At 38.9% G+C, this 22,701-nt stretch overlaps 1 protein-coding gene across 3 annotated transcripts; it reads left to right on the top strand.

Moving 5' to 3' along the window:
• Positions 1-45: 45 nt before the first annotated feature.
• On the top strand, positions 46-21,987 carry SEC23IP (SEC23 interacting protein). 3 transcript variants are annotated; one of them, XM_068689002.1, is made up of 19 exons: positions 46-269; positions 3,199-3,734; positions 5,190-5,376; positions 5,891-6,084; positions 6,434-6,523; positions 7,851-7,971; positions 8,283-8,372; positions 8,917-9,058; positions 9,649-9,857; positions 10,422-10,540; positions 11,136-11,306; positions 11,657-11,752; positions 11,986-12,192; positions 12,872-13,027; positions 13,502-13,604; positions 14,477-14,662; positions 15,583-15,745; positions 18,419-18,519; positions 20,861-21,987. In XM_068689002.1, exons 1-18 carry the CDS (start codon positions 119-121, stop codon positions 18,498-18,500), a joined length of 3,003 nt encoding a protein of 1,000 aa, XP_068545103.1. In that variant the 5' UTR covers positions 46-118; the 3' UTR covers positions 18,501-18,519; positions 20,861-21,987. The 3 variants fall into 3 exon arrangements, with proteins under 3 accessions (XP_068545103.1, XP_068545101.1, XP_068545102.1); XM_068689000.1 differs by having other exon boundaries at positions 47-269; positions 5,181-5,376; XM_068689001.1 differs by having other exon boundaries at positions 47-269; positions 5,181-5,376; positions 18,419-18,507.
• Positions 21,988-22,701: the final 714 nt, after the last annotated feature.

A 22,701-nucleotide genomic window follows, 5' to 3' on the forward strand; every position in this document is an offset into this window, starting at 1 on the left:
TCCTTCTCCTCCTCCTCCTCCCGCCTCGCCCAGCCCGCGGCCGCCATCTTAGGGGCGGGCCGGGGCGTGCGGAAGGGGCCGGGCGGTGGCGGGGCAGGGACGTGGCCGGGGCGCAGCCATGGCGGCGGCGAAGCCCGGGGCTGGTGGAGGTGGCAGCGGCACCAACCTCCTCTTCTCCTCCTCCGCCACCGAGTTCAACTTCACCGTGCCCTTCATCCCCGTCAGCCAGGCCCCGGCCGTGCCGCCGGGCCCCGCTCTGCTGGCAGCGGGTAGGAGGCAGGGGGGGGGGTGAGGGGGGAACGGGGCTGCTCGGTGCCGGCGGGCGGTGTGGGGGCACCGGGGGGGAGAGGGGGCCCTGCGCCTCTTCCTCTTCTTCCTCCTCTTCCTCCTCCTCTGTTCCTTGATGGAGGTCTGTAGATGGCCTCTAGACATTAATTATTTTAAATTTTATTGCATCGGTGCGTATCGAGTCCAAGATCCAAGCCTCGGTTTCAACGCTGGCGTATCTTACGTAGGGGAAGTATTAACGTGTCAGGAAATAAACGGAATATGTCTCTCTAGGCTTAACAAATATTTGCCAAGTGTGGCCTCAAAATGTTCCATAAATCTATGTTTTCTGGGGGAGAGAGGGAGTAAAAGCATTGGAATATTATTCCTGCTTATTTGAGGTACATGGCTGATGCCTTTACTAATGCTGTTTGTTCAGTGCTTATATATGTTTTCTTGCAAATATAAGTTGTTTATTGTCATAATTTCTAATAGCAAATCTGGAAGGTAGCATTGCACGGATAACTCTCATGTGGCAGCTTCTAGAAGACGAGCTAGGGAGAAAATCTGTTGATCAGCTTTCAGTAATGCGGTGTGATTAGCTGTGTGCTCTTCATTTCACTTAAGTTTTGGTTGGATGCAGGTCCACAGGCTTACAGCTGGAGTGAGTTTCCGTGCCAAAGGTCTACCGAGGTTATGCCACATCCTGTGTTTCTTCAGGAAAGGCCCCCTTCCTGTTAGCTTCTGTGGTCCCTCGCCTTGCCCCTTCATCCAGCCAGCTGGCATAGGGACCTGGCTGCGCAGAGCAGTTTGCATCTTGCATCAGTTTGGAACAGGAAGGAACAAGCCCTAGGGTTTAATCCTAAATTGTAATGGGGATTGGTCTCGGGAATTGTTTGCCATCCAACTGAGAGCTGATGTTTGGAAGCTGGGTGTTAATCTGTTGTATCTCAAAGAGTGCTTTGGGTTGTGCAGTTTGAGGAGAGAAGACATTCTCTGGTTCAAATGCATACGAAGTAGCCAACATCCTTAGTGTGGGATGAGAGGAGCACTGCCAGCGAGGAAATGGACTACTTCTGCCTGTGATTGTTGGGTGGCAGCCTGGTACCATCTGTGAGGGGGTGTACAGGCGGCTGTCACACAGTCACTGCTGAAGAGAGACTGTTCTGTGTAGGAGATGAACACTGCCCCAGATGACAAATCTGTAGAATCACAGGATTTCTTTTTTTCATTTGTATTAAGTGCTTTTTCTGCCGGTCTATGTATATGTTTCAATGTAGATTTTGCAGATTAGAAAAAAAGTAATGTAGAAAGTAACGTGCTCTGTCTAAAAGCTGTGTGTGCATGTATATATACAATTGTTGTCAACCCCATTTTCTAGGAAATGGACGGCTTAACTAAATTTCCAAAGCATAGTTGAAATTTAGGTTGTTTGTGAATGTGCATGTGGTAAAGGCCTTGAAAACTCCTCAGCACGTTGCTGTGTTTGTTGTGATCTGACATTGCAGTGAGATAAATTGCCTGCTCCGCGACTGGTTATTTTGGAAAGCGGAGAACTGGCAGTGAGGTATGCAGTTTGCTTCTCTCTGTTCCACAGTGTTTATGAAATATGAAGGGAAGAAGAAACTTCCAATCGTGAAAATAAGACCCTTTATTAAGTACAAATGGCTATTCTGCTTGTAACTGGGAAGTGATCCAGAGACCTGAATTTATGATGATCATTGCTTCTAAATGGCTTTAATGTTCTGCACAGGATGGTTCATGTACAGAGATCTGGGGGTTTGTTCCTCAAAGCAGCGTAAAACACCACAGGTGAAGTAAGAGAAATTGATAGGTATGGGTGATGCTTGCCTGAAATTGATGCCATCTGAGAAGACAGCTAAATAAAAGTTGGTTACAACAGTCCATTTTATTCATGACAGCTGCTGCTTCTCTGGTTAATTAACTAGATCTGCAGCTTCCCAGGGAGACTGCTCTGTGGATTCCTCCCTGTCCCCTGCCAGAGCAGTGACAACACTCTTAGGACTTCTGTAAACTGCACTGGTTGCTTGCAGGATGCTGTTCCCTCAGCAGGCAGGCAGCAACACTCACACTGCCCCAGGTCCAACTCAGTTTATTGTGAGAATGTCAAGCCCCTTCCCTTTCCAGGTGCTGCTGGGTCACTGCAGAAAACATCGTCCAGGAGCTGTCACGGCCTTCCATGATTTTAAACCCTCTCCTGCAATTATGCAGGATGGGGAGTTAATTTTCTGCTCCAGAGATTTACCTCTTGTGCCGGTCTAGAGTAGGACTTTTAGACAGAACTGGCATAAGTCTCACTCATCAAATGACTTGGAGTGATGAGGTTTGGCCACCTTGCAAATCAAGTGGGAAAACTTGTGAGAGGTTTGCTGAAGGGTTGGGTGAGAATGGCCTTAATCCATGAAGAACCATAACCAATAGGCATGGTCTGTTTGGGATTTAAGACCTACTTTTGAATTAGATCTTGGAAGTCTTATGCTTAGTCACTGTTTTCATGGTAAGAGGAAATGAACCAAAGCTGCTTTTGCATTTGATAGCTATAAGGGAGATTGAAAGGGATTTCAGTGCCCTGGAAGCAGGGTTCTTTGCTAAACTGGCTTGCGAAGGTCCTGACTTGAGTCATAGTTTGGCCTCTTATTTCAAACTCTTACTTTTTGTTGCTTTATATGTATGCACTGAATGAGTGTTGTGGTCTGTTTTCAATGTTTTTGAAGACTTAACAGCTTTTGTTTCAAGGTTATGGCACATTTAATCTTCAAGGATATCTAAGACCTGTAGTTTTTCTGGCTTTATGGGGTCCAGTAGAGTTTTGGAAATAGCCGATAACGTTACAGAACACTTTGCATACGTATGCTGACTGGTTTGAGCCTCTCAGGGCATCTTTCATGACCTTTTTCTTGTTTTTTGCAGACGATTCTGCAGACGTTGGTGAAGAGGACAGCTTCTTGGGTCAGACCACTGCGAGCCCAAATCCACCACAGACTTTCAACTATTTCTCTCAAGTACCTAGCAGCAGCGATCCCTTTGGAAGCATTGGACAGCCGCCCCTAACAACAGTCGCACCGCCTGCTGGAGCACCGGCCTTCTCCAGGCCTCCAACTTCCCTTCCACTGGGGTCTGGGCCACAGGATGGGCAAAACGCCTTCTCACCGCACGTTCCCAAGTCCCAGGCCTCGTACGGCACACCGCCGACTTCACAGGGGGGAATGGCAGCTTACCAGACTCCTCAGCAGAGCTGTCCCCCACCAAATGTCTCTGCTCTCCCCCACGGCGCGTCTCCGCAGGGCTTTAACCCTTACCGCCACACCACCCTGAGCAGCAGAGCGAACCCCTATCTTACTCCACCACAGCTGCAGCAGAGTCCTCCGCCAGGCCAAGCTGCTCACCCACCGTCCTCTGTACCACCTGTGCAGATGTACCAGACGCCTCCAGGGGCATTGGCGCAGGTAAGGGACTTGTTCCTGACACGGTGGTACCAGAATGTAATGATTTCAGATGCTTTCCTGTCTGAATTGTACCTTAAAGATTCCTCAAACCCACCCCACTCCCCCAAAAGGAAAAAAAAAAACACAACAACAAAAACACAGGGAAAAAAAAAAAAGACCAGAAAAGTCTTGAATTATTTCCTATAGCAAAATCTTTTAACTGGAACTAGCCTGGAACTATTGCTTTAGGAAAACATCCCAATCCTTGAATTGAACGTACCTTGATGCTGTAGGTATGTGAGCCTCTGACTTCAGGAACAGAGCCTGGTTATGAAGTTCTGTTGCTTGTTCCAGTCTGTTACCGCACTTTGCTGCTGTTTTATCTGTGCTAGTTCATTGTTTGTGCTTCTGATGTAAATCAGATCACTAAGTTCTCACAAAACATCAGTGGAAAATACCTTTTCAAGCTAATTTTGCTGGTGAAGGCAGTGCTTTTTGTAGTTATGGTCTAATTCACATAATTTATCAGCAAGCTCTTTGGCACACACCAGTCAAGGATTGAGTGTGACGTAAAGCATTAATCTTCATCCTTTATTACCTTCATAATATCATTATTAGAGTAATGTGAATGTGGTAGAGCTGACAAGCTCTCCATAAAACAAGCTGACAAAAATCATTTTTATTTTGCCTGAACTTTCTGGCTGCTGTTGCAAGTAAGGAACAGAAAGATTATATAGTGGCAGTAAACAAAGCAAAGGCAGCAAAACCTGAACAACATGGAGTTTAAAAGAATTTCAGGACTTCTTTCTATTGATTTTATGTATTGTTCATTATGTTTGTTTATTTGAATGTATTGACCAAAGCAGCTTTTACTGCTGACATCAGTAGCTGTTAATTGTACTGAGATGTTTGTACAATTTGTATGCCATCAGCACTGCATGAACTATGGTCCTTTCAAAATCAGTTATTTGGGTCACTGAGGCTACAGTGGAGTTTAAAATCTGCATTTCCAGTTCGTTTTGCAGAAAGAGAGCAATTACTGAGGGTAGTTCTTGTTAAAATTGATTATTCTTTATGCAAAAACGTTAAATAAAACGTTCTCATTAATCGTTGAAACGTAATATGTTTTCATTGTCAGATCTGGTGGCTGTCAGAAGTAAGGTCAGCCTGAGTTTTGAAATCATAAGAGAATATTTTACGTATTACTGTCTTTAAGTAAGCAGGGTGCTAGACTGTAGCAGCTTTCAACAGTATGTGTGGGAAGAAAATTCACATCCGTTAATTGGTAACATCTCAGTTTTCAACAACGTAACGGAGTGGACAACTTGTCTGTAACATTTTTTGATTAAAAGATAAAGTTCTTGCAAAATAGGTTAGAAATAAAGGCTCAGAATGCCTATCAAAAGATAAATCAGTTACGTAAAAAAGCACCCGTGTAAGGTTGAGGGGCTAACAATGTATTTTCAGTTTCCACAGCCTCAGTCGCAGCTCCCAGCTCCCAGGCCTTCAGGTCCACTGGTCCCGGCACCTCCTGTTCTTCTGCAGAACCAATATGAGCCAGTTCAGCCGCACTGGTTCTACTGCAAGGAGGTGGAGGACAAGCAAGTATGGATGCCATTCAGCATTCTGGATTCTGCAAAACTAGAGGAAGTCTATAATTCTGGTAAGTTAGGAACATTTTAATTGTGTCCTCAGAGGTGAGCGAAAGAAACCAGATGGAAGATAATAACGTCACTTGGATATGAAAGAATGACGTGGCAGTAAGGAGTAATGTTAGTATATATCTCAAAGATGTATTTTATGACACTTAGTGTGAATAAATTGTGGCAAATTATCTGTTGCTCGATGCTGTCAGTGTGAAGATGTACATCCCTAATGGATATTGCATTTTATCATGTACTACTTATCATTTTCTCATTCCTCTTTTGTTAAACTCTGCCAACACTGGAGTAAATATTATGATTTGGGAGTTGTTTAAAGCTTGTGTGTATTCGTGTGTGTGCATCTGTGAACATACAGAGCACGTAGAAGCATTTTAGTAGCTACACATTGATTGTCTGAGATTCTGAAACTTCTCCTCCACAATATAAATATCTGTCTTAATGGCTTATTATCGAGGAAGATTAAAAAGAGTGCGTATGTTAGGATTGTAACTGAGCATGGCTTGTGTGTCACAGTCCAGCCTGATCCTGAGAGCGTGGTCCTGAGCACTGACGGGGGACGCTATGACGTGTATCTGTATGACAGAATGAGGAAAGCTGTCTACTGGGACGAAGAGCCTTCTGAAGTGAGACGGTGCATGTGGTTTTACAAGGGAGACAAGGACAGCCGCTTTATTCCTTACACTGAGGATTTTAGTGATAAGCTAGAGGTTAGTATGACTTTTACATAAACTTCAAGAAGAACTTGGAAGTACTTTTTGAGTTTGTGACCTTAGAATTACCTCCTTTTGTTTCATTACAATGATTTCCCAAATGTGCTTTCTGGAACATAAGTAAGCAAATTTCAGAAAGTGGAGTGGCTAAAAAAATGCATTTCTCATGCGCAGGTCTTGCAGTGCTCTTGCCTAAAATCAACTTGTGTAGTGCTTCACCTGTGACACTTTTGAATAAATAAGCCGACGTAAATTATGACCTTAACGTTACAGATAATACACAGGGCCAAAAAATAATCTGTCTGAGAAGGCATGCTGATTTCATGTCACTTGTTTTCTGTTGCAGGCAGAATATAAAAGGGCTGTAACTACAAATCAATGGCACCGTCGACTTGAATTTCCAAATGGGGAGACAATTGTTATGCACAATCCCAAGGTAATAGGTTCTGGCAATTGGTTCTCACAGGATTCATGAGGGGTGAATGCACACATGGATGAGAGCATAAAGTGAATGCGGTGTTAGTCTTGCTTGAAATTTACTTATTTATTGGTTTAGATTATGTGTGTATTAAAGATGATAATGCTTATAGAAACTGAACTCCTGCTTGCTTCGTTTTTCTGTCACATGATTAAAATAAAGTGCTTACTGAAATCTAGAAAGAAAAAGGGTGTAGATTAGTTGAAATACTTACTAAGCATAACTGGCAACAAACAGGAGGCAATTTAAATTACTTTAACCTCAAACAGTCCGTACCAAATGGAAAGTAATTAAAACAAAGAGTTTTCATGTGGAGAAGGGCATTAATCTAACTGTAAGGAAATTAGTTTGCATATCTAAGGCATGAGAAGTCTTCCACTGCAGCTATTTTTAGGCCATGAGAAAGTAGAATAGGAGTTAGACTTGATGGTCCTTGTGGGTCCCTTCCAACTCGGTATATTCTGTGATTCCAGAATAACTTTAAAGCTTTTTTTTTTTTTTTTTAATACTATAAATGCTCTGCTGATAGTCTCTTGTGATTAAACTGTGGACTTCAGCCTTATTTACTAGTGTTGTTAACTGTTGCCTTATCACAGATACATTAATAAATGAAACTGCAAATAATAAAAAAAATCAGGGTTGCTCCTACATTATCCACGTGTTAATGTAGGTTTAGAAATTTCGTCCAGTAATAGTCCTGGAGAAGAAGCATTTAAACCACATAGTGTCAGACTGTACAGGATCAGCGTAAGTCTTATGAACAGTCATGCTACTGAATTCATCATTTTCTAGTGCTCCCAGGTTATTTCAAGTGTTTTCCTTCCCTGAAAAGCACTGCTCACTTTTTCACCTTGAGATAGAATAATTGTAAATAGTGGTCAGCGTCTTCACAAAAAAATAGTCATCTGCTAAGGAGAAGTGGGCACTGGAGTCCAGGAAAGAGAAGATTGAATGCTGCTTGCCTGAGGAATTAAAATTGTTCAGAATCACTGAGCAGGCCAGCATCTTCAGGTAGTGGTTACTTTAAGTCATGTGGTTGCTTTTCAAAATAATGAAAATTATCTGTGTAATTTTGGAGTCTAGTTTAGAAGAAGCTGTATGGAATAGTCCATAGGGTTTTGTAAGACTTTTTTTCATGTGTGCTAACTGAAGAAATCATTTGAGCTTCATATGCAAACTAAGCAATCAAACAGAAAGCATGTTAAACCACACAATGCTTTTAGACTACCAACCCAAATCATATATGTTTTTTGTATTTATAATTGGAAAATGTGTTCTTTTTCAGGTCATAGTTCAGTTCCAGCCTTCTGCCACGCCAGATGAATGGGGCACCTCTCAAGATGGTCAGGCGAGACCAAGGGTAGTAAAACGTGGAATTGATGATGACCACGATGACATTCCTGATGGTATGTGCTTAGTGTGTGGGGGGTCAGCAGCTTCAGCTGTCAGTTCAGTTCAAAAGCTGGACGGGAGTGGGTGGAGCAGCAATGCACTGTTTGTGCCTGGAGCCTAGAAGTTAAGGTTGCTCCTTCATCTGAGCTGCTTGCGTGAGGTTATTTGGTGGTGTTTTTTGATCAAAGCAGTCTTGTGGGCTGCATGGTTTCCTGACCCTATGCTGTGCAATAGGTGTTATGGAGCAAGTAAAGTAGCTTGATTCTAAGCTTCACTGCTGCAGTAAATGTTGGCATTCTGAATTTTTCCTTTCCTCTTTCTCCAGGAGAAATGGCCCAAATTGATCATCTAGTATTTATGGTTCATGGCATAGGTCCTGTATGTGACTTGAGATTTAGAAGCATTGTTGAATGTGGTAAGTTTTCTTCCTTGTTTAATTGGCAATTTTTTTCTTAACTGTTGAAAAGTAGATCTCTTACGCATATAAACATGTCTTCAAAAATATAAATATGACAAGTTTTTTACTGTTAAGTTCAATTTCTGGTAGTTTTTTTTCCCAGTTATTTTCCAACAGTGGAATTTGTTTAGTCAGACTTACAGCTTTAATTGTTGCTATGAGTTCTTCAGTGTTAGACTTGCAAGTGGTGTTTCTTTTTTTTTTTTTTTTTTTTTTTAATATACTCCAGGATGGTTGAATGAATTAAGATGGCTATGTCTGGTCATGAAGTAAAAATGTGTTTTTTGTGATGTTAAATAGAAGCTTACTAAAAAGACAAAAAAAAATAATATATTTCTTATAGGTATAGAAGTAATATTTGCAAAAGCCTTTCCGCTTTGTCATTTCCTTCATTTGTATTTTGATTGTTTGTTGAAACTGTGGGGGGGGGAGAGAATACCTGTAATTGTGTGTTACTTGAGTGCTGCTACCACTGGATTTTCATGACTTTGCTTCTCTACAGTTGATGATTTTAGGACTGTTTCTCTGAAGTTGTTACAGACTCACTTCAAGAAATCTTTAGAGGAACGTAAAGTGAGCAGGGTGGAATTCCTCCCAGTTCACTGGCATAGCTCTCTGCATGGAGATGCAACGGGTGTAGACAGGTGAGTACATTGTTTATTGTCTCAGAGAAGTAAATACACTTATTAGGCTAGATGAATAAATGTATGACTGGGTCACAAAAAGAATCACAAATTGTTTTGTAATTGACACTTTGATGTGGAGTATAGGGAAAGCTGGGAAGACGTGGAATATTTCTACTTCAGTACTAATATGAATTCCAACTTGCAAATCATCATGCCTTTTACCCCATTAAGGCCTCTCTTCCCATCTCATGCTTACTTTCCTCTTTAATTTTTGAGTTCTTTTCCACTTCTCTTACCAATCTTTTCCCAAAACTTCCTTGTGACAGCAACGTTTAAAGAGAGATTATTTCAGGCATCCATTCAGCCTGGAGGGTGGGGGAGAAAAAGGGAGCCATGTCTTTCTCAAATACATCCTATCAGCAGAGTGCACTGATGTATGAATATGCAATCAGGCCAGAAAGCTATATGCTTTTAAAGATGTCTGTAAAGAACATATCTGTGGTATTTAGACTGCAGCTTTAGAAATTGTTGTTTCAAAAGCTAGCAAAGTACTTACCTGCATTTCTTTAAACGTGTTCATCCTTCTAACGCTTCTGTGTTACTACCAGGAACATTAAGAAAATCACTTTGCCGAGCATTGGACGGCTGCGCCACTTCACCAATGAGACACTCCTTGACATCCTGTTTTACAACAGCCCCACCTACTGTCAGACGATTGTGGATAAAGTAGGGATGGAAATGAACCGTTTGTACGCACTTTTCATGAGTCGCAACCCAGACTTCAAAGGGGGAGTCTCTGTGGCTGGACACAGCTTAGGTAATTATTTAGAAAACTCTTTTAGGATAAAACCAGCATTCCTACAGTAAGGAAAACGGAACCTTTGTTAAGCTGTGACTGTCTTCCAGAATACTGCTAACTAAAAATTAAGCACCACTCAATAGCTATGTTTATAAAGCTTTGTGAGAAGTTCATACTTCCTGGATACACATATATTGGTCCCTGCATTAGTTTGCTTCATGAAGACTTAATGTCTAATTTGTGTTTAAAAATTGATGGGTTATCTGGTGTCATGTTAGATGGGTAACCTCCTTAGTAAAGTAAAGCTATTTATAAGGGTTTGGGCTGGGACTTTTCTTCCAGTTTGGTAATCTAGGATGGTTAAGGAAAGGTAGTTTATACTGCATAAAGCTATTACACATGAGCAGATTTTGTTTGCTTTTTGCTGAGAATGGTCATGTTCCTGTGCGTGGATTGATAGTGCATTGATCTCTTGTGATCAGTCTATGCATTGCTGTTACCGGTGCATATAAACCCTGCTTTGTACTTAGGGACAGAAAAATCTGTAATTTTTCTTAAAGGAACTTTAATTCCGGTTTCCAGGTTCCTTGGTCTTATTTGACATATTGTCTAACCAGAAGGACTTGGCTTCATCAGTAAATACTGGGGCTTTCTCTGGTGTTAATGGGACTGTGAAGGATGTGGCTATTCATGATAAACAGGTAACTTGCATGCTAGTCTTTCAAGTCAAATAGATCTGATCCTTTCTTACGTTGTTAGGCTTTATTAGCTGGAATACTGTTGCAGGTTCTGATAGTGCATTTTGACGTGTTAACACTAACGTGCCATTTTGTAAACGTTGTCAGGTATCAATACAAGCTGTTTGTATCTCTCTGAAGTTCCAAGTAGAGCAGTCACGGGATTTGGTCATGAGCATCAGCTTTGACCCTTATGGACATGTAACTTGGTCTTCGCAGTATGTGAACAGTAGGGGAGGCTTGTAAGAAGGAAATTTTATCTGTTGTCAAGCCTGATGCAGTAACCAGTTGTTTGATCATTAAAAATAAATAAATATGTTTGAGCGTTGGAAAGCTCAAGAAACCTTTTGCCTCTCTTAGTAATTTTTAAATATATATTTTGGTGGTCTATTAATGGTAGAAAATCTGTACCCTTCTCTACTAAAAATGAGCGTAAGTTAACAAAGCTTATTTTATAATAACCTTTTTAAGATAAAGTAATTAAATTTGCATTTGTTTGCTGCATATTGGCTTTTCACTGTCCAGTGATGTGACTCTCTTTCTGTGTTGTCCCTTTAAGATGGCTGAAGATACCAGTTCCTTGGGCTCTTCAATTACTACTTCTGGTGATGACCTCTGTGAGCCTGACATAGATGATGATGTTCCTACTTTGCAGAAGACTCTGGAAATGCTTAGTTTATCAGACTATGCAAGCACATTTGAAAAGGAGCGAATTGACATGGAGTCTCTGGTACAGTACTGTTCGGTTGACTTCTGGGGATTGACAGGGTGCAGATGTAGTGGTGTTTGGTGTTTTTGTTTGCTTTTTTGTTTAGTGTACCATCAGGAATGAAAATAGCTGCAAAGGAAAGATAACTAGTGCCTGACATGAAAACTAAATGTTACGTTACTTGGGTTTGTTTGTTTTTCAGTTATTTTATGTCACTGTGTATTGTGGGTTTTTATTTTTTTGTAATTTCTGTAGCTTTATAAAATAACAAATTTGTTTGATAGTGAGGAATATATATTACTAGAAAAGTTATAAAGTATACCTTGTGTGTGTGTATATGTGTGTATATATGTAATTTTTTTTTTTAAAAGCTGATGTGCACAATTGATGACCTGAAGGAAATGGGGATACCTCTTGGACCAAGGAAGAAAATAGCCAATTTTGTAAAAGACAGAGCAGCCAAGCAGGTAAATATATTTTTCAGGAGTGAAATAAGGAGTTGTTAAGCAAAGGTAACTGACTTTCTCGCTGTGGAGTAGCTTCTCTTCTTTAACATGCTTTTTCTCTTCTTTAACGCGTGAAATAGTGTTGGCTTATAAGTTCCATCATGAAAATATTAGAAGGCTTTTGATAACTGTGGGGGAAAAAGTGTTTTTTTTTTTTTTTTTTTTTTTCCTGACTGTAAAACCTGTCTCAAAAGGAACAAAAGAAAGCAGCAGCAGAAAAGAAAGCAGTACTGGCTGCCACCCTCCAAACTCAGGAAGCTTCCCAGAAGGCAAAAGAGACAGTTACTTCTATTTCCCCTTCGGAGTCGGGTCAGCAGCACTCAAAGAGGAGGCTCCCATTTGGTGCATCTGTTTCTTCTGTGAACATTGACTATGAGTATTTTGAAGTTGGAACTGGCCAGGTGAGACTACATAAATTGAAATGATTAATCTGAAACAATCTTATTTATCATATATTCTTCTTATTTATTAAACACGTTGATGACTTTGTGCTACTTAACTCTTGTGCAATGATCAAGGGATGTTTATGTAGAACCTTACCCTCTGGTGGGAGGGAGAGCTGGGACCATGGGTTAGATTACTGAAAAACAAAACTACAACAAGAATGTCAGTACAATTATTATTTTTTTAAAAAAACTTTCAGCAACAAATGAGCTATAAGAAGAATTCTGTTCCAAAATCAAAAGTCTGTGAATGCCATGACACTGAAGGGCTCTGTGGCTGTATATTTAACATAGTGGCCTAAATCGGTCTATATATGATGTTATATTTGTTTTACCTCGAAGTTAACTCAGATATCAAGCCTCGAATGCTTCCTTTTCAAATAAACTTTTTTAAAAAAATATTTTTAATGTTTTTATAACTATATATTTTGTAGTTAGAGGTTTTAAAGAAAAGCATTGTAATACTATAGTGTACTAATGTACTAGTATGGGGGTGCAGCAGTGCAGCTGAAACCTCCTGGAGGTACTGTGAGCATGTGGTTGATTTAATACACGTCTTGTTTTTCCTTCTTAGCTAAGCATGATATTAACTAGCTGGCAGTGCTGAGAAATTATTTGTCTAACTCCTGTCTGGTAGGTTTCGGTAGTTTACAATGCGTTGGACTTTGAACCGGATATTTTCTTTGCTCTTGGTTCTCCTATTGGCGTGTTCCTTACTGTGCGAGGACTGGAAAAGATTGATGAAAACTACAGGCTTCCGACCTGCAAGGGTTTCTTCAATATTTATCATCCAGTGAGTAAGAGATTTGACTTTAGCTGATGCAGACAACAATATAGAATACTAAGTTAAAACTTCTCAGCATTATACCTCCTTTCCCCCACATACATTTCTCAAAAGACTTATCTGGAACATACATTCCAGATATTTGTGATCTTTACAGCAAAAGTGAAATAGTGTTGGCTTATAAGTTCCATACCTGTAGATATCCTGATGATATTTGTCCTGTTCATTTTGGAGTTTAAACAACATTTTTTTCATTAACTTACAAAATCTTCAAGAAGAGATTGAAAGTGTTTGTGTTTGAGCCATTTACAGGACTTTTCTTAATTTCTAGATTGATTCTGGGATATGTTTAAAAAAAAATAAATCTGTAAAGCATTACATTTGTCCTCTTCTGTCCTGTCCTGTTTAGGAATTAAACAGTGGTAGAATAAGTTGGTTAGAATAAATTCTAAGGTAACTAACTGTCAATCTGTTTCCTAACAGCTGGATCCAGTAGCTTACAGGTTAGAACCAATGATCATTGAAGACTTGGATTTAAAACCAGTACTTATTCCACATCATAAAGGCAGAAAAAGGCTTCATCTAGGTAAAAAGAAAACTTAATATGACTCTCACTGCTAACTTACTCATTTGATGCATTAGAATATTGCAAAATTTCAAGAGACTGGTGGGTGTTCCTCGATACGTGTCTCCATGATCACTTGTTCTGTTCCCCTTAATTTCTGAGAAAATGAGAATCAGAAACTAAATTTACTATGGTTTTTACCTTGTTCCAAGTCATTTCAGTATTGGAAATGTTGATGAAAAAGGCAGTTCCATAGCTTGGTGGGCAGAGATTGGGTTTTTGTTGCTTGTGAGTATGCATCAGATCAAGGTGATTTAAATTTTGCATACTTACATAAGGAGAGTCAATTTTGCTGTTTATTTGACTGTCACTGCTGCAGAAGTTCAGAGCAATTGTGAGTGCCACCAGTACTGAATGGCACCTAAGCTGCTGCTGACACGTTTACTGAGCTGTAACAGAATTACAGGCTAGAGTTGGCTGGGAGTGTTTCTCAAAATTCACAACTACAGCAAGAGTCATTGGCATCACTTCTGTTCTACTCTGCTGGAGCTTGGGACTGGTCCCTCTGTACTTCAGTGTAGGATGTCAGCAGGGATTGTGGGTGGTTGTGTTGAGGGATTGGCTGGGGTAGGTAGTGTTATGGACCCTTCGGAACCTGCCTTTGGACTGTTGCCTGTGACGGTGTTAACTCAGTGACCCATACAGTGAGAAATTAATTATGCATTAATTATATTTCATCTAATCTTTTTCAATGGAGTAGAGATGCAAGAAACTCATGTTCTCAATGCAGCACGCATGTTTCTCCTAATAATTGGGAAGTTTGTAGAATGGAGTTTAATCATTCTGGTTTTAGTTTAAGACATTAAATCCTTCTACTGTGGTGTTCTTTTCAGAGTTGAAAGACTCTCTCTCTCGTATGGGATCTGATCTGAAACAGGGTTTTATCAGTTCTTTGAAGAGTGCCTGGCAGACCCTTAATGAATTTGCACGTGCTCATACATCTTCGACTCAGCTACAAGCAGAACTGGAGAAAGTAGCTAACCAAATTAAAGAGGAAGAAGAAAAGCAGGTGGTAGAAGGTATGTGGGCACATCTCTGGTTTTATAATTTATTGTTCTCAAATTAGTAGAAACTTGAATATCCTAGCTCTTGTTTGATACTGATTTTCCTGACTCCATTAAGGAAGCCTATGTGTTTTTGGAGTATTAATATTAAATGTAAGATCCTTTTCCCTTTTCCTTTTTAAAAAAGGAAATATTGCCAGCTTTTATTGAAGAGCTTCAGTTTGTTTAACCTTTCAACTTTCCAGTAGAAAAGTTTTGATGTGGCAGTTTTCCAGATTAATTGTTTTCTTTCCTACCAGGGCAATTTAATACAAATAAATATTTGTTTCTGGGATTTATTCTCTTTAGTAATCTTCTGCTGAGTTGTGGGATGAGTTGAGAAGCATTAAGTACATTCTCTAACAAGAGGAAAAAATGGCATTGAGGAAAATCTGCATGGGTCAGATATAAATGCTGGCCCTGGTTATAAGAAAAGCAGGCTTCCTGGTTGTGAATTATCTGTCAATGTTTAATAATGCTGGCTTTGTCTGTACTTACAAAGGAAAACCTTCTGGTTGAAGTTGAGGATAGTGATTGACTCTGTGCTAGTGGGTTGTAAATATATATATTTATATAAAATTTCAAAATACTTGTTTGTGGAGTGACTGGATCAGTCTGTGTACAAATAGTGAGGTTTATTTTTTAAATGGTTTAGCTATTCCTTTATGTGGTTCCTTTATGTGGGTTTTCTTCAAACAAATGCTTAAACTGCCACGAAAGAAATAAGCTTATTGTTCCAGTAGATTTCCGAATTATGGAGTGATGTGCTAGTCAGTTAAATTTGTCCTATTGCAAGCACTTGGAAACTATAATAGGGAAAAGGAGTGATATTTCATGATTATAACGAAGCAGGCTGTGGTTGAAAATATTTGAAATCTTAAAATCTGTAATTGTAGCTGAAAAGATCACTGAAAGTCCAGAACCTCCAAAAGATGAGGATTTTTCAGTGAAGGTTGGAATGCTGAATGGAGGACGTCGCATTGACTATGTTCTGCAAGAAAAACCAATAGAAAGCTTCAATGAATACCTTTTTGCTTTACAGAGTCATTTGTGCTACTGGTAAGAGGAAATGTGTGATGCTATAAATACTACTTTTCTGATGTAATTGTTTGTGTTTAAATGTCAGAAATTATGCCCTAATGCTTTGAGGACATTTTGACAAAAATAGCTGTGTTTTTATACCAGATACATTTTCAGACTTGTTCCAGGTGTCAGTGTATGCACGTGATTTAGGAGAGCTGACTTTTCCGCGTCTTTCTAGTATTTGAAATGTTTGAAAAGATGGCTGTCCAGTTGGACATGAGGTCCTCATTATATGATTGAGACATTCAAGTAAGAAGGCAAACTGGCTGTCCAAGAACGTTGGTGTCAAGACGTCCCACCTAGATGTCACTAGATTAGCTAGTTTCATTTCAAATAAAATCGTGTGTTAGCACAAGATAAAAAAAAAAAAAAAAAATCTATAGTTCTGTTTGCAATCAAGACATTTGCATACAGGTCTGTTGAACTTTAAACTTCAAAATATATAGCTTCTATGAACTCTAGATTCTATGAACTCTAGCTTTCCAAAGAAAACTATTTGTGAAGGAATTGTATTAGGCTACAATGCTTTACAAAACTTTACCTCTTCATGTTGAAGTGTAATTGATGCTCTGCTATCAGAGATTAACAAAAGAAAGGAAGAAAAAGGCATGGTGGATCTTCCTGCAAATTTGGATGGTTATCATTTGCCACTTGGATACAGTACTCACTCATATACAGAACAACTTACGGAATAAGAAGCAGATTCTGGTGTCATGTAGTCAGATCTTCAATACATCATTGCCTTATCTGGATTTGGGTTTACTTATTTTTAAGTGAATAAATTTCAAATGGAGAAAGTTGTAATTCCTTTTATAGGAATAGCAGTTACTATTGACCTGCTGTGCTTGCCATTGGGCAGTCAGTTGTCTTTTTTTTTTTTTTTTTTTTAATTGGTATGTTGTCTTAAGTATTCTATTACTGCCATAAAATTAAGCACGCATGAACATACACAAGATGGGGAATGGTAGAACAAAGGGTATGCAAACAGTATTTGGCAATGTGACAACGCACCTTTATATGTAATAAGCTTGGATATCAGTTGCTGACCTATGCAAAATGATACTGGTAAAGGGGGACTGACTTTTTTTTTGTCTTTAAGTAAACAAAACACTTCTATCTTTCAGTCTTTCTGAGTTGAGCAGGTGCTGTACAAGTGGTGCTCTTAATTTTTGTTTATTATTATTACTTTAAGGTATTTATTTCCAATAGCTAATAATTTTTAGAGGTAGTCATTATTTCAGAGGATAAAATACAGAATTTGAAGGCATTACCTGCAGGGGTTTATTAAGGTCAGTATCAAGGCTGCAGTGCTGTTGAGCACTGTGCAGAGCTCCCTGAGCAGTCGGTGACCCAGTGGTGGCAGTGCTGTCTCACAGGTGGAGTTGAAGGAATTGGAGCTTTATTCCACCAGGTGGCAGACAATCAATTCCAGGTTTTAAAAACTGGCTCCCCATTTTCTTCTGTTTTCCCCTTTAACTCATGACCCAAATTTGTGATTTTTTTTAATTTGTTTTGAGGAGGGTGATGATGATTTGTTCACTCGTTTTCATGCTTGTTTCATGCTCGCTTGTTTTTATGGTTGTTTAATAGCAGAGACAATCAAGAAATGTGGCTGCCATATCCAGATTCAACTATGGAAAATGTGTGTAGACCCCTAGCTTGCATGTTGAATTCTGTAGTTTTTTTCTCTGTGAATGATGTTCTTCACATTTGGAGGATCGCAGTTATAACGATCTAAATTTTCTTTGCTGTCTCCCTACATAATTTCTTTTAAAAGCAATGAGATGTTATTCATAGAATCATAGAATGGTTTGGGTTGGAAGGGACCCTGAAGATCATCTGGTTCTAAGCCCCTCTGCCATTTTTGATGCCAAAATTTATTATTTGATATTTTTATTATTTGATGATAATGTTGTTATTATCTAACAACTCCTGCAGCTTTGGCACATTCTTTCTTAAATGGGGAAGTTTTAACAGAGGTAAAACAACTTGGAAACACGGCACTTGAATTACACTAATCTTTAAATAATTTGAGAAATTCCTTTTTTTTTTTTTTTTTTAATGGTACTAGGGAGGAGAAGATGACTGTGGATATTTACTACAGCCTTGGTTATGTTTATTTAATATATCTTATTTACAAGAAGGTGTCAGCCAGTTAGGAGAGAAATAGTAGAATTTTGCTGATAGAAAGCTGCATTTTGACACTGGAGTGATAGATGCAGTGGAGTAAGAAAAATAGGGAAGTTTTGACAAGCTGATGGAATATATTCAGGAGCCCATGGCAGACAAACAGTGATATGATATTTGAGACAAGTGAGTGGAGACAAGTGAGAGGGGAATTTCAAGTTCCAGCCTAATAAGTGTTAGGGAGGATAAGGTGGGGGAATATGTTTTGGTAAAAGGTAAACATGTAGACTAGGGATAACAGGAGAGATGATATAAAACAGAGGAAGAATTGTGGTTCAGAAAGGGAGTTGGTAGAGCTAAGGCCATGTCCCAAAAGAGAGGGACAAGGGTGATAGTTAATTCAGACAGTTTAGAGAGCTGGGGAGCTGGGGTGGGAAGAAGTATGCTTTACAAGACTTAGAATATGGGCTGTACCAAATTAACCTTTTTTTTTTTTTTTTTTTTTTTTTTAATACTCCATAGGGCATCTGAAGACACTGCCTTGCTGTTCCTCAAAGAAATATACAGGACTATGAATATCAATCCTGAGCAGCCACAACATTGATGTACGGGTATGTGAATTTGTAAGTTTGTTCTAATATGACTTAAATTCTTACATCAAAGTCAACGGCAGCTAAGATCTGTTTACTTTCCCCTTTTCCTCTGAAGTTTAAATTATGAAGCAGTTAACTGCAAAGTGTGTGATTTTGATTTGGAAAAAAAAATAGATATTTTTAAATGCAGGGGAAGTCTTAGAGTACTCCCTTCCCTTCCGTTGCCAAAAGGTATTTGATACAGTTCTTGGTATGATGTGATAGTTGCCAGTACAACTCTAAAATGTGATCTGTTTCTTCCTTAGTCTAGTTGTTCAGCAAATGTTTGAGTATAGGAAACCTTGGTGATAGTGGATATGATAAAATTTCACTTATAGTGCAGTAGATTGAAGAGCACTAAGAGTGTTCCAGTGCTGCAATATGCAATTGTAATATTGGTTGACCAACTGCTCACATGTATGCCAGGGAAAAAGTCACTTCTCACCTAAGAAGCTGTTAAAATTGATATTGATAAACTAATGAATGAGACCTTTACTGATATCCTTTTATGCTTATATAGCTAAGAATTTCAGCAGAACAAATGAAATGTGGTAGCATGGAATTTGGTTCACTTTGAAATAAAATTAAATGCACCGTATAATTGAGCGTCTTAAATGTGAAATATACTTGCAGGTAGTTTTATTTTAAGCTGCATGTTTCCTAGCTAAGGATCTGTGCTGTACCACTTTGCATCACTGGATGTGGTAGAGAATGTGATGCCTTTTTGGAATTGTATAACAAGATAGTTTCTGATGTATTTCTCCATTTTTCAGAAGAATTGATGGTGTCAAGGTACATAAATACCTGACATGAAGAGAAATACTTTTCAGAGGAATAATCTATATAACTTTACTATGTCGTGTTAGTAGTCTTCTAGTCTTCAGAATGCTTCTGATAGTCAGGTGATGGCATCTTTTTTTTTAATGAAGTGTTGTAGCTGATCAAGTGCATTATTTTTATTTAGTGTGTCTAAATAGTAGGAAGAAGACACCAGCAGCACACTTTTGACAATAGTGCATCAGTTATCACAATGGCTTTTGCAGAATCTCAAGTCATAGCTGTGCAATTTTTCTTTGCTTTTGTTTCTTTATGACAGCTTAGGGTGAAATTATATGGAACTCGCTGATACAGAAATAATGTTCTATCTCAATTGGGGGGCATGGGACGTAGTAATTCATCACTACAAAACCAGAAGTGGATTTGTTGCTTAGCTTCAGCAGACACTGGGATAATTGTATTTTCAAGAACTCCACAGTTTAGCAGGATGTCACACGACAAAGCACAGTCAAGGATGTCTGTGCAGCTGTAATACCATTAGGAATCACTCAGAACTTTTCTTAGCCCTTGGTTGAATGCTAGCCTCAAATGCTGTACAATCAGATCCCAGACGTTTAAATGGGAGGGCATCTAGGGCCCCCTGGGATGCATGTAATGAAAAGTAGTATCTTGGGAAGGCTGTGCGCTACAAGACGCCTTTTTGTGAGGCGTCTCACAAAAGACCTTGTGAGCCTTTTTTACATAAGGAGGAACGGCTCCGCATCCATTGTATAAAATATTCCTGTGTAAGTATTCTGCAGTAGGAAAAAAGGAAAATTGCAATCAGGAAAATTGCAACTTGTGCAATCAGGTGAGAGTTGGCCTCCTTCACTTGAAGGATGAATTTTGTAAGCAAAAAGAGGAGGTAGGGGACCAGATCTCATGTACAGCATCTGTCTCACAGTATGTTTGTGTAGTCTTCTGTCCTGAGATGTTTTTTTTTTTTTTCTTGAAATCGGTTGGTATCTCTTGACTCTTAATTAAGTCAAGTCAGTAGTGTTTTCTATCTCAGCTAAAATTATGTATGAGAAGAAGCAGTTGCACTGGCATTTGGTGAGTAGCCACCAGTATTTATTTGCTTCTACTCACTGATAAAATAGTGCTAGAGGTATTTTACCTGTTTGTGGGGTGAGGTGGGGTGGAATACAGCAGCATATTAAAGCTTTGAAGTATAAACCTAAGTACTTTTATCTCTGAATACAGCAGGATAACTTAGAACCATAAGTTAAAGAATCTGGTAGCTTATTGAAATGAACAGTGAATGATATCCTATGAGCAGCTGTAAGCTCTTTCTCTTTATAACTTTAATTGCCTGTTTGCGTACACAAAAAGTAGACTTCAGGAAATTTTTGTGTTTAAAAACTGATTAAAAAGGATGATGGATTTTTTTTTGATCTTTTAAACTTCTCTTGAAATTGAATGTTGGCATATTTTATTTTATTAGTACGACTACAGAAATTCAAAATTTGGTATTTTCACATTCCTCTTATGTACATGTTCTATTTTCTCTACACAGCCATACCTGTTGGTCTGACAGATCTGCTGAAAAACATTTCGAAGAATGTCTAGTATTTTCATAGTCAGAAGTGACAGGATAAGCACCAGACTCTTTTCCTGGACTCCAGAAGTCGCTCGGATTCTGCCTTCCTGTGTCACTTCAAGCAAACTTCTGAAAAGATCAGCACCGTCATTGGAGAGACGGATGAAATGACACGATTTTGATCTTATCAGTTTAATTGTACAGTTGCCAAATATAAAGTGATCATTGAAGAGGTTCTTTGGCATGCAAATCATTACTTCTCTCCTTCCTTCTATCTCAGCTGGCTGTCAAACGTGCTTTGTCTATCAAGGCAGCATGTCCTTATTAAAAAGGACTAGTTGAGAAACAGCAATAGTCTGCTTTTCTTGACACGTTTGTTGGTCCACCTTTTAATAATGAAATGTGAACTGTAGTTATAACTATCTTTAACACAGATGACACAAAGCTGTTCCTATTTACTGAAAACTAGCAACCAGAATCATTTTCTTACTATTGTAAGTGTTATGGAGATTTTATAAAGACCTTTTTAAGCCTCTGTTATGAGTTTTATTATTTTTAAAGTAGAAATTAATCTTTGATTTTGAAAATGTTAGAAGTTTGTTACAGCTAGTTCAGTGTTCACACTTCCTGAAATGAACAATTTAAAATAACATTTTGGTCTAGTAATTAATGTAATTTTAGTGAAACTAGGCTGCAGCTGTGAGAAATAAAATACTTACCTTGACCTTGCGGAGTTTAATATCTCAAAATAGTAAATGTAAATACAGGAATCTGAAGCTTGCAGGTGCTAGATAACAATCTAGGTCGAGAGCATCAGTCCAGGCTTATTTGTCATGTAATGAAGTTGAGATGAGTTGGGTAGCGTGAAATCCTTTGAATTTGTGTCTCTGAATACTGAGCTTCTGTAGCTTTCTTCTAGCTTCAACTTACGTGCAAATTGTGGCTTTTCATAATATTAATGACTTAACCTTACTACTGACTACTTGCTTCTGTTATTGCAGTAAATGCATTTTGAAATGCAGTATTTTTTTCATAGTATATGTAAAATACACATTCTTGTGTATATATTTTGGTTATTATAATTAAAAATACCTTACCTCCCATGGCTCTTTACAGCAGAGTTTTGTATTTCATCACAGAGTAGGCTGGAAGGGACCTCTGGAGAGGTTCCTTAGACTAACTCCCCTGCTCACAGCAGGGTCAGCTTAAATCAAGGCTAGGGGCCTTGTTCAAAGACGGCGATTCATCACCTCTCTGGGCCCTATTGTTATGTTTACTGCTATTGCTGTTTTTTTCTAATATATAATTGTGATTTCCCAGGTGGAGCTTGTCTGTTGCCTTTTGTGTTTTCGTTGTGCATCCCTAAGAAGTCTGTCCATCTTCTCTCTATCCTCACATGAGATAGCTGAGGACGAAAATGTGATTTTTCCTGTTTGGCTTCTCAAGCCTTTCCTTGACATCTCCTTTCATGCAGTGTGCTGTGGCCCTGTGGTCATCTTGGTGTTCTCACTGGACTTGCTTTAGTTTGTCAGTCTGTCTTGCTCTGTGAAGCAAGTTTGTCAAAGAAAGATTTTTTATTTTTTTTTAATTTAATAACATGTTTGTGTCTTTGTAGACCTTTAAAGACCAAGTTTTGTGAGCCTCACAATTCGCTTTGTTAGATAGAATTGAAATAATATATTAAAAAAATGCAACAAACCCTCCAGTAAACAAAAACAAACAAAACAGTGGCCTCATTTTCATCTTAGGTATCATGAGGATGGATTTTTCAACTCTGTGTAACACTAAACAATCTGATGAATTACATAGCTCTGAAA

The sequence above is a fragment of the Anas acuta genome, chromosome 7 (genome assembly GCF_963932015.1).
Source record: "Anas acuta chromosome 7, bAnaAcu1.1, whole genome shotgun sequence".
NCBI lineage: Eukaryota > Metazoa > Chordata > Aves > Anseriformes > Anatidae > Anas > Anas acuta.

Coding starts and splice junctions, on each gene's coding strand:
- SEC23IP (XM_068689000.1), top strand. CDS start 119: ATGGCGGCGGCGAAGCCCGGGGCTGGTGGAGGTGGCAGCGGCACCAAC. Junction 7,972..8,282: donor CCACGATGACATTCCTGATG/GTATGTGCTTAG, acceptor CTCTTTCTCCAG/GAGAAATGGCCCAAATTGAT. Junction 13,028..13,501: donor TCTTCAATATTTATCATCCA/GTGAGTAAGAGA, acceptor GTTTCCTAACAG/CTGGATCCAGTAGCTTACAG.